At 45.4% G+C, this 12087-nt stretch overlaps 1 protein-coding gene across 1 annotated transcript; it reads right to left on the bottom strand.

Annotated features, from left to right (window-relative positions):
* Positions 1-524: 524 nt before the first annotated feature.
* Positions 525-2040, bottom strand: LOC111607852. Its single transcript, XM_023330059.1, has 2 exons — positions 1333-2040; positions 525-1290 (listed from the first exon to the last, which is right to left on the bottom strand). The coding sequence occupies exons 1-2, from the start codon at positions 2014-2016 to the stop codon at positions 550-552; spliced, it is 1425 nt and encodes a 474-aa protein (XP_023185827.1). The 5' UTR covers positions 2017-2040; the 3' UTR covers positions 525-549.
* Between the last annotated feature and the right edge of the window lie 10047 nt (positions 2041-12087).

Genomic DNA, 12087 nt, shown 5'->3' with positions numbered 1-12087 from the left:
CTGCATGGTTTCGATCTAAAACATCATTTTCAGTGCAATTAAAATCCCCACCTATAAAAACATAATCCTCTGACCCACAATCTCCCAACCTTTCCCCAATTTTCTCAAAAAAACGCCTTTTCTCTGTATTGACAATGGGAGCATAAACATTAATAAAAACCAGGCTAAAATGATCAAAACAAGCTCTAACTAAAAGACACCTCCCCTGAACAACATGTTCAATGTCCATGGAATTCGGGGTGAAAGCTTTGGAGAAGAGGAAGCCTACTCCCGCACTCTGTGAGGTGCCGTGGCTCAACACCACCTCTCCTCCCCACTCTCTACCCCAGTCCGTTTCAGTATTACAATCACTATGTGTTTCTTGCAAATAAATGATGTCAATCTTTTTCTGGTTCATCATTTGATAAATTAATGCCCGTTTTCCCGCCTCCCTTGCCCCATTAAGATTTAAAGATGCCACTTTAAAAGAATCCATCCTGGGTAGGGGGTTAAAAAAAAACACACAACAAACTAAGGAAAAAAATGAAATCATGTCATACATCATAATGCTCAGAATTGTTTTCTGACCTTAGACATTATTTTTTTCAGTCTAAACACTTCTGTGTCCGCAAAACCGGACAACTCTCTGTTCCTTATGTGATATCGGGCAGAAAAATAAAACATTCTCAGATTTGGAAAATAACTCTCGAGTTTAACACCTTTCAAGCCTTTCGTTTGGCGTAAAAAGATGCGAAAAGCCTCAACAGGGTATCTCGGTTCTTTGGTACTTGACTGAGTAACCGATACATCGCTGGTGTCTGAAAACCAGCTCTCAGCATCACTGCTGTCTGACCCGTCTTTTTTGTCTGCAGTTAGCTTGCAGGCCTGTTTGCTAGCTTGTGCAGCAGCCACCACGTTCTTTCTTTTGCTCCTTCTTTTTATTGGGGCAGAAGCTTCCACCTCTCTCTCATCATCTGTCAGTCCTTTCTCTTTCTCCACTACATCTCCCTCCACCCCCTCTACACTACTCTTTCCTTCATCCTGTTCATCTACCTGCATTTCTCTCTGTTCACCCTGAGCTCCACCCGCTAACTGTTCCTTCTCACCCCTCACCCTTTCCTGCTCTCTCTGCTCACTATCTTTCTGTACTCCTTCACCTTTCTCACCATTCTCACCGTCACCACTCAACACACTGCTCTCATTAATGTTCTCACACACACTCATTTCTACCGTGCTATCAGTCCCAACAATGCTGTCAACATCCTCTCTTACCACCACCGCAGGTACTTCTGCGTCAGCAGTGGGCTCCCCCTCCGCTACTGACGCGGGTCCACCCGCGTCAGTAGCGGAATCCTCCGCCGCCGTAGCCTCACCCAGTGGCTCTCTGTCCCGCTCAGCAGCAGCAGCAGCAGGCTGCTGCTGCTGCTGCTCTGCTGAAGCCGGCTGGGCCGGCTCGGCTCTGCCTGGACACATTTTTATAATGTGGCCTTCCTGACCGCACCCAAAGCACTTCATATGTGACGAAGTAGCAAACAACACATAATCAAATCCATCAACTTTAACATGGAACCTTAAATCTAGCTCCTCATCCCTCCTATTCAATAACATAAACAGCTGTCGTCTGTGCGACACAACATGTTTAAGCAGAGGTGACTTACAACCAGATAAAACCTTCCGAATCGGCGACACCACTTTTCCGTGTCGTGACAGTTCTTTAATTAAAAACTCGTCACTAATGAACGGAGGAACGTTTGAAAGTGTAATTTTAGTCGCCGGTAAAGTTAAAGGTGAAACGTGCAAAAACAAGCCATTAACAGAAACGCCCACCTCCACCAAGTGCTGAGCCTGTTCCACCTTTTCAACAAACAAAACAACCGCCCCGTTCATCCTAGCCGCCGATTTAATTGCCCCATACCCAATGTCTTTACCCACCGCCAAACAGACGTCCTCCACGCTGCACGGAGAACCGGCACCCACCTTGATACCGTTCTTCCGTGTCAGCGTGGAGGACAAAACATTCCCAGCACCAACCACCATGGCGTCCGAAGACGCCGGCCTGACGGCCACACCCGAACCCACAAAAAACCCCTTAAAACGTGACGAAAACTAAACGAATTTACAGATAAAACAAGTAACACAAATACCCAGTGAAAACAGTAAGAAAAAACAAAGATAGAAAGTATACAATCACTCGCTCAATCGCTCTTCTTCCGCTCTCCACTCACCCTCCTCTCACACGAAGAAGAAGAAGAAGAAAATGGCGCATGGTCTGTTTGGTTGAATGTTCGACTGTTTCTCTAAACGAGTTTATCAACGAGCCGTTAACTGCTGCTGAAGAAACATTCACAGAGTTTAAAGAAATCATCGTCAAGTCGGAGGAAGAGATGGATGATCATCGCAGACTGCTGGATTTCTCCCGGAGGCCCCAGATAATCTTACACCGAATAGGTAGGAACCAGCAGCGTTTGGATGCAGGTTAAGGTCTAAATGTCTGCACCTTTCTGTATGAGGATCATTTTAGTAAATGTTCTTTTCCCGTATAAATGTTTTGTTAACCGGTAAATGAACGCAGGAATCACAATTACGCTGTGAAAATGGCTTATTGATGTAGAAATAAAATGACCTTTTTATGGCTTTTCCTCCTTTAACTAATCAAACTTACTTTTGAAAACGGGAGAAATGTGAACAATGCAGCGCAAGGTTAGTAAAGCAAACAGCATGAAACAATAATAGTGTGTTAGTAGCTGTAAAATGTAATAATTTGTAATAAATAAATTGTAGTGGCGATTGTTTGTCAAACCAAACATCCTATAAAAGTTCAGTCAACAAGCCACTGCTGCACTGAGGTGATGCTTCGTACGAAGGTAAAAGAAGTTCAATGTCCAAAAAACTTGAAGATTGCTTTTATAGTTTATTTTTTCCAGTTTGACAAGCAAATAACAAAGATCAAACTTTACATTAGTGATGTGTTGAGTAATGAAGCGGGTAAGACAGAGAACTCACCTAAACCTGAGCAGTTAAAGTTTTTATTTTTTAGTAATAAATCGTTGTCCCTGGTGACATAGCGAGTAACAAGCCAATCACAACCCTCTTTTCTTTTTGTTTCTAGTTTTCTTTTGGATCCAGCCATTGTTTCATACAACCAGATTAATCAGAATTTATGTATCAGAATCACAAACATTTTAAACTTGTTTATTCATTGTAAAGCTTCATGTTGTTTTCACGTTGCCTATTTTACATATATTGTCCAGTTGATGTCACAGTAGAGCAAATGAAGCACCGCGGTGCATCGGCTCATGAGTCGAATGATTGGATGGAGTTCCTCAGGGCTTCATGAAGCTGCATCTCACCATCACTACTTTTCATTGTTTCCTCTCCTGCTCTGGTCAAAACCCACAGGCCCAACCCAGTGCGTGCTGGTCCTATACCAGTCCCTATACTTACAGAAAATGGACCCACAGTTCTTAATGTCTAACTTACAAAGTAAATAACAAACACAAAGCAACAAAAACTAAACAATTATTAACCTACAAATAAACTCTGTAAATAAACCCCAAAAATATGAAGTGAACTAAAATCAAATTTTAATACAAATAAAAGTAATGATAGTTCCAAAATAAGTAATATCTTGAAATAATAAAATTTACTCGTAAATATTAACAACATATGCAACTATTATTAATTTTATAATAAATAAAAAATATTTAATATCCGTTCATTTGAGAATTCTCCAATTGTCAGCTGGATTTGTCGCCTGATCTGTCTCTCTGTCTACGCTCTTAAATTTTTCGGTGTGGGTTTTTTCATTTATTTCATTTCTGTCGTAAACGATGAACGATTTCTCCCATTTACTTCAATAAAATAACGATTGCTTTTTTCCTCTGTTTTCTTGTCCAGATTGCCTGCAGTGTAACATTTATTACCAGGAGAGGAGATCCACTCTGGACCAGGAGGAGTTGGAACCTCTGCAGGTGAAACAAGAACAGGAAGAGCCAGAAGATCATCAGATAAAAGAAGAGCAGGAGGATCTAAAACACCAGCAGATAAAAGTGGAAGAGAAAGAAGTTTACTGCAGTCAGGGTGAAGAACAGATTGAATTAAAACAGGAGACTGATACCTGCATGGTGGTTCCTGTTGATGAGCAAACAGACCACACTGAATCAGAACCAAACAGGAACCAAGACATCTTCCAGGAAGCTGCTGAAGCTGAGAACCAAAATCAAGAAAGAAGAAAACCTTTCTCATGTGACATCTGTGAAAAGCGTTTGACTTTCAAATCTGTTTTTGATGCTCATATGAGAACTCATACGGGTGAAAAGCCGTTTACATGTGTGACCTGTGGAAAAAGTTTTACTCAAAAACATGTTTTAACTCGGCACATGATGATTCACACTGGTGAAAAGCTATTTTCATGTGTGACATGTGGAAAAAGATTTAGTGGAAAATCTAATTTATCTCAGCACATGAGGATTCACACAGGTGAAAAGCTGTTTTCATGTGTGAATTGTGGAAAATGTTTTAGTCATAAACACGTTTTAACTCGGCACATGATGATTCACACTGGTGAAAAGCTGTTTTCATGTGTCACCTGTGGAAAAAGTTTTACTAAAAAACATGATTTAACTCATCATGTCATGATTCATACTGGTGAAAAGCCGTTTTTATGTGTGACCTGTGGGAAAAGTTTTCTTCAAAAACGGAATTTATCTCGGCACATGATGATTCATACTGGTGAAAAGCCGTTTTCATGTGTGAATTGTGGAAAATGTTTTAGTCAAAAACACGATTTAACTCGGCACATGATGATTCATACTGGTGAAAAGCCGTTTTCATGTGTGACCTGTGGGAAAAGTTTTTGTCAAAAACACAATTTATCTATTCACATGAGGACTCACACTGGTGAAAAGCCTTTTTCATGTGGGAACTGTGGAAATGGTTTTTTTTACGAACTTAGTTTGACTCAGCACATGATGACTCACAGAGGCGACAAGCCGTAGCAGTGTTTTACATGTGTGTCCTATGTTGAGCTTCACTATTAAATTGATTTGGTTAAAAACTAGAATTAAAAACTGGAGAGATTTCATGTCTATAAAACATCTTGACATTAGGATACGTAGAGATGTGAAGCAATTTCCTTGAGAGATGCTTTGTTTTTTTTCTGGCATATTCTGTAGCAACAATAATGACAAACTGTATTGTTGTTATATAAACCGTTCAATAAAATGACATGGATTATAACAAAATTGGGTGATAAATTGTACTAGGTGGCATTTAATGCCCTTATGGCTACTGGGTATAAACTGATCTTCAGTCTGTTTGTCTTTGTTTTAATGCTCCTCTATCTGCAGCCAGTTGGAACAAATTGTAACCTGGGTGTGAGGAGTCTTAAAATGTTCTTGGCTTTCCTGAGGCAACGGACCTGTGGAGTTCCTCGAGAGAAGGCAGAGAGTAGTCGATAGTCCTCTGGGCAGATCTTATGATTCTCCGGAGAGGCTTCCTCTGTGCTGCTATGCAGCCGGAGAACCACGCAGAGACAAAGAGAAAAAACGTCTCTTAGAGGTACCTCCTAAATTACACGGGGAGGCAGCCATTTTGGGTCAAGGGGCAAATTTTGGCCATTTTTCACTTTTATTCAAGTCAAACTTTAACAAACTCCTCCTATGGATTTCGACCTATTGGCTTCATTCTTGGCCAGGATGCAGGTAATGAGTGGGGCTTTAAAAGTTATCAAAAAAATTCACTTTTTGTATATGTTCAGGTGGCATGGTAGATTGGCGAATTTGGCGTACTCGCCAACGCAAACAAAACGTTATGACTTTCACTTAAAAGGTCAATTGGCACCAAACTTGGCATGAATGATCCTGGTTGGATCCCTGACAATCCTATGTCTTCATAATCTGACGTCATCTAATATCAAGGTGGAATAACATCCGGGTGCAGTGTGGGATGGGTGGCAGCAGAGGGAGGGGACCCTGGCGGTCCGATCCTCAGTTGCAGAAACTGGCTCTTGGGACGTGGAATGTCACCTCTCTGGTGGGGAAGGAGCCGGAGCTAGTGCGTGAGGTCGAGAGGTTCCGGCTAGAAATAGTCGGTCTCACCTCGACGCACGGCTCTGGTTCTGGAACCAGTCTCCTTGAGAGGGGCTGGACATACTTCCACTCTGGAGTTGCCCAAGGTGAGAGGCGTCGGGCAGGAGTGGGCATACTTGTTGCTCCCCATCTCGGCGCCTGTACGTTGGGGTTTACCCCGGTGAACGAGAGGGTAGCATCCCTCCGCCTACGGGTGGGGGGACGGGTTCTGACTGTCGTTTGTGCTTACGGGCCAAACGACAGTTCAGATTACCCACCCTTTTTGGAGTCCTTAGAGGGGGTACTGGAGAGTGCTCCTCCTGGGGACTCCCTTGTTTTGCTGGGGGACTTCAACGCTCACGTGGGCAATGACTGTGAGACCTGGAGGGGCGTGGTTGGGAGGAACGGCCCGCCCGACCTGAACTCGAGCGGTGTTCTGTTGCTGGACTTCTGTGCTCGCCATGGATTGTCCATAACGAACACCATGTTCAAGCATAAGGGTGTCCATATGTGCACTTGGCACCAGGACACCCTAGGCCGCAGTTCGATGATCGACTTTGTCACCCTTTCATCGGATCTGCGGCCGTATGTCTTGGACACTCGGGTGAAGAGAGGTGCGGAGCTGTCCACTGACCACTACCTGGTGGTGAGTTGGCTCCGGTGGTGGGGGCGAAAGCCGGTCAGACCTGGCAGGCCCAAACGTGTTGTGAGGGTCTGCTGGGAACATCTGGCGGAATCCCCTGTGAGACGGAGCTTTAACTCCCATCTCCGGCAAAACTTCGAACACGTCCCGGGGGAGGTGGGGGACATGGAGTCTGAGTGGACCATGTTCCGTGCCTCCATTGTCGAGGCGGCCGATCGGAGCTGTGGCCGCAAGGTTGTCGGTGCCTGTCGCGGCGGCAACCCTCGAACCCGCTGGTTGACACCTTCGGTGAGGGATGCCGTCAGGCTGAAGAAGGAGTCCTATTGGGCTTTTTTGGCCTGTGGGACTCCGGAAGCAGCTGATGGGTACCGGCGGGCGAAGCGGCATGCGGCTCGGGCGGTTGCTGAGGCAAAAACTCGGGCGTGGGAGGAGTTTGGAGAGGCCATGGAGAAAGACTTCTGTACGGCTTCGAGGCGATTCTGGTCCACCATCCGGCGTCTCAGGGGGTGAAGCGGTGCAGCACCAACACTGTTTATAGTGGGGATGGTGTGCTGCTGACCTCTACTCGGGACGTTGTGGGCCGGTGGGCAGAGTACTTCGAAGACCTCCTCAATCCCACCAACATGCCTTCCACTGAGGAAGCGGAGCCTGGGGACTCTGGGTTGGGCTCTCCAATCTCTGGGGGCGAGGTCGCCGAGGTGGTTAAAAAGCTCCTCGGTGGCAGGGCCCCGGGGGTGGATGAGATCCGCCCGGAGTTCCTTAAGGCTCTGGATGTTGTAGGGTTGTGTTGGTTGACGCGACTCTGCAATATCGCATGGACATCGGGGGCAGTTCCCCTGGATTGGCAGACTGGGGTGGTGGTCCCCCTGTTCAAAAAGGGGGACCGGAGGGTGTGCCCCAATTATAGAGGGGTCACACTCTTAAGCCTCCCTGGCAAGGTCTATTCAGGGGTCCTGGAGAGGAGGGTCCGTCGGATAGTCGAACCTCGGATTCAGGAAGAGCAGTGTGGTTTTCGTCCTGGTCGTGGAACACTGGACCAGCTCTACACCCTCGGCAGGATCCTGGAGGGTGCATGGGAGTTCGCCCAACCAGTCTACATGTGTTTTGTGGACTTGGAGAAGGCGTTCGACCGTGTCCCTCGGGGAGCCCTGTGGGGGGTTCTCCGGGAGTATGGGGTACCGGGCCCTTTGATACGGGCTGTCAGGTCCCTGTATGACCGGTGTCAGAGTCTGGTCCGCATTGCCGGCAGTAAGTCGGGCTCGTTTCCGGTGAGAGTTGGACTCCGCCAGGGCTGCCCTTTGTCACCGATTCTGTTCATCACTTTCATGGACAGAATTTCTAGGCGCAGCCAAGGTGTTGAGGGGATCCGATTTGGTGGCCTTAGGATCTCATCTCTGCTTTTCGCAGACGATGTGGTCCTTTTGGCTTCATCAGATCGTGATCTGCAGCTCTCGCTGGAGCGGTTCGCAGCCGAGTGTGAAGCGGCCGGGATGGGGATCAGTGCCTCCAAATCCGAGGCCATGGTCTTGAGCCGGAAAAGGGTAGAGTGCCTTCTTCGGGTCAGGGTGGGTGTCCTGCCCCAAGTGGAGGAGTTCAAGTATCTCGGGATCTTGTTCACGAATGGGGGAAGAAGGGAGCGGGAGGTCGACAGGCGGATTGGCGCAGCGTCTGCTGTCAAGCGGGCGCTGTACCGGTCCGTCGTGGTGAAGAGAGAGCTGAGCCAAAAAGCGAAGCTCTCGATTTACCGGTCGATCTACGTTCCCACCCTCATCTATGGTCATGAGCTTTGGGTCATGACCGAAAGAACGAGATCGCGGATACAAGCGGCCGAAATGGGTTTTCTCCGTAGGGTGGCTGGGCTCTCCCTTAGAGATAGGGTGAGAAGCTCAGTCATCCGGGAGGGACTCAGAGTAGAGCCGCTGCTCCTTCACATCGAGAGGAGCCAGTTGAGGTGGCTTGGGCATCTGGTCAGGATGCCTCCTGGACGCCTCCCTGGTGAGGTGTTCCGGGCACGTCCCACCGGGAGGAGGCCCCGGAGAAGACCCAGGACACGCTGGAGAGACTATGTCTCTCGGCTGGCCTGGGAACGCCTCGGGATTCCCCCGGAAGAGCTAGAAGAAGTGGCCGGGGAGAGGGAAGTCTGGGCCTCCCTTCTGAAGCTGCTACCCCCGCGACCCGACCTCGGATAAGCGGAAGAAGATGGATGGATGGATGGATGGATGGAATAACATCCCCACATAAGCGCCCAGGTACATCAAACTTCATTTGTATCATCACAGACCAGAGCTCATCACATTCACATGGCCAATTAGTGACATCACCACAACCCCTTTCAACAGGAAGTCAGTGTTTTCCCACTCTTTTTCTTCCCTTTACTCAGCGGTTCATGCAGATTTCAACCTGTGTTTAATGAAGTAGAACAACATGATGGTAAATCCTTCTCTCAACACTGGCTGGCAGCAGCATGTGGATGTGGCTGAATGGTGAATACTAATCCATCGCTGTTTGCACCTTTATCTCAAAATCATACATGCATCATTGTATTTGCACTAAACTTGTTATGATTGACCTTGGTTAACCTCTTAAGAACCCAATGGCATTAAATTGTCATTTCACTCCACTGCGCCCCCTAGGTTATTTCAACAGCTGTATCTCCTTTTTACATGAACCGATTTGCACCAGATTTTTGTGCATCATCAGGAAGCACTGCTGAACACATCAGTGTATAATGGACAGGTGTGGGAACTGTGTGAGCACGTTGACGGTGGCGCTGATGGAGCTCACGTGGTTTTTGCATTGGTGAAATAAGAACATGTTTAGTTTACATTCAAGAATGTACTTACAGCCAGGCCCTAGCCATACAGGACACAGTCTTTCATCCCTGTTACCTTTTCCCTTTTGGAAGTTACAACAGTAACAACCTGAAGAACTCTATGATGGAAGAAAACTTTGGACTTGCTGTTCCCTCGCCCGGATGTGGGTCACCGGTGCCCCACTCTGGAGCCAGGCCTGGAGGGGGGTACAATGGCGAGTGCCTGGTGACTGGGCTTTTATCCATGGATCCCGGCCGGGCTCAGTCCAAAGAGGAGACATGGGTCCCCCCTCCCATGGGCCCATCACCTGTGAGAGGGGCAAAAGGGGTCGGGTGCAGTGTGTGATGGATGCCTGCCGAGGGAGGGGGCCCTGGCGGTCCGATCCTCGGTTGCAGAAGCTGGTTCTTGGGACGTGGAATGTCACCTCTCTGGTGGGGAAGGAGCCGGAGCTAGTGTGTGAGGTTGAGAGGCCACCCTAGGCCACAGTTCGATGATCAACTTTGTCATCCTTTCATCGGATCTGCGGCCGCAGATGCGGCCCATGTCTTGGACACTCGGGTGAAGAGAGGTGCATAGCTGTCCACTGACCACTACCTGGTGGTGAGTTGGCTCCGGTGGTGGGGGAGGATGCCGGTCAGACCTGGCAGGCCCAAACGTGTTGTGAGGGTCTGCTGGGAGCGTCTGGTGGAATCCCCTGTGAGACGGAGCTTTAACTCCCATCTCCAGCAAAACTTTGAACATGTTCCGGTGGAGATGCGGTACATTGAGTCTGAGTGGACCGTGTTCCGTGCCTCCATTGCGGAGGCGACTTATCGGAGCTGTGGCCGCAAGGCTGTCGGTGTATTTAACAAGTTATTTACTTGTTTAAAATTGTTGACAGTCTTTTTTTTTTTTTTTTGCTTGTCAAATATGAGATTGCTGTAAAGTCAGAAAAACATGCATTATGCTAACAAAATTTTTTGTCTCTCTTCTAAAATGTATAAACTTTCAAATTCATCTATGTTATGAATTCGTACTGTTAAATTCTGTGCTATGTCCTGCAAGCAAGAACAGGTAGAAAGAGACAGCTGAGCTCTCTTCTACAATAATGTGCATTATTGCATAAGATGCTTTTGAAGTGTATTAAACACATACAGTGCCAGTATGTGTTTAATACACATACTGGCACTGTATGTGTATTAAACACATCAAAAACTGATTGATCCAAACAAATGAAAATGCTTCTAACTGAACATTAAAATCAGCCACTGTTTTTCACACAATTAGAAGAAATCTTTTAGAACAAAAAAAATCATCTGAAAAGAAACACTGAGAGTTAAGTTTCTCTTCTAAATATTATGTGTTGACTTACATCAATCACATTAGTTTATGTGATGTACATTTTTCATGAGTTACAAACATGAAATCCTTCAAATTTCGGGTTAGGGTTTACTGCACCCTTCCTAGCAGACACACTGATTAGACATACATGTAATTATATTTGTATAAACATAAAATATTGCGGATCTCACCATAACGGTTTTCTACAGTTTAACAGGTGGTTTCATCAGATTCATTTACCATGACATTTCTCATGTTGCATCTAGTTTAGGACTATATTTCTATATAAACACAAATGCTTTAAATACATAAATCTATTAGTTAACAGTGATACTAGATACTCAAAAAGGTCCCAGGCTACTTTACTCCCTAATAGTTTAATAGAGTGGTACAAATCATTCCCGGAATAAGACAACTCTAAGTAAGCAAAAATAATAATGTTTTTAAGAGTAAGCTGTAGCAGTTTGTATGTGTTCAATTTAAGAATAAGTAAAAAAAAAAAGTTGTTTTCTCCTCTGATACATTTTCATTCTTACTATGTCCTATAGTTGTATTTACTTTAATTTCAACAGCGAGGATATGCTAACAAAGGAATCAAGTACCTTAAGTTGCGCTACCCATGTATATTTAATAGGAAGGAATCTGATGGAGGGCTTTTGTGAAAACATGTATATTGGACAGTTAACAGGCTGGAAATTTGAAAAATTTTATAAAAGTTTTTGCTAACCATAATTGTTCCATTCTACATATTCTTCAATCCCTACTGACCTTTTCTAGTCTGAAGAGAGGATACATCCAATTACAAGCCTACAGTATGCCTGATTTTAGCATTGATGCTACATATAACTCGTTTAGACATGAGTCTTTACACTAATCTACAGTACAGACCAAAAGTTTGGACACACCTTCTAATTCAATGGGTTTTCTTTATTTTCATGACTATTTATAAGGCAAGAAATCCCACTTATTAACCTGACAGGGGTCACCTATGAAGTGAAAACCATTTCAGGTGACTACCTCTTGAAGCTCATCAAGAAAATGCAGAGTGTGTGCAAAGCAGTAATCACAGCAAAAGGTTGCTACTTTGAAGAAAGTAGAATATAAGGGGTATTTTCAGTTGTTTTACACTTTTTTGTTTAGTGCATATTTCCACATGTGTTATTCATAGTTTTGATGCCTTCAGTGTGAATCTACAATGTCAATAGTCATGAAAATAAAGGAAACTCATTGAATTAAAAGGTGTGTCCAAACTTTTGGTCTGTAC

The sequence above is a fragment of the Xiphophorus maculatus genome, unplaced genomic scaffold (genome assembly GCF_002775205.1).
Source record: "Xiphophorus maculatus strain JP 163 A unplaced genomic scaffold, X_maculatus-5.0-male Unplaced_Scaffold_BN000162F, whole genome shotgun sequence".
Classification (NCBI taxonomy): Eukaryota; Metazoa; Chordata; class Actinopteri; order Cyprinodontiformes; family Poeciliidae; genus Xiphophorus; species Xiphophorus maculatus.
The sequence above is the reverse complement of the archived record's forward strand: the minus strand, read 5'-3'. Positions and strand labels throughout refer to the sequence as shown.

Bases quoted from the DNA above. Each gene is read 5' to 3' on its own strand.
- LOC111607852 (XM_023330059.1), bottom strand. From the start codon at position 2,016: ATGGTGGTTGGTGCTGGGAATGTTTTGTCCTCCACGCTGACACGGAAG. The intron at 1,291-1,332 runs GATTCCGCTACT...TCAGTAGCGGAG, and splicing joins GTGAGGCTACGGCGGCGGAG to GGGGAGCCCACTGCTGACGC.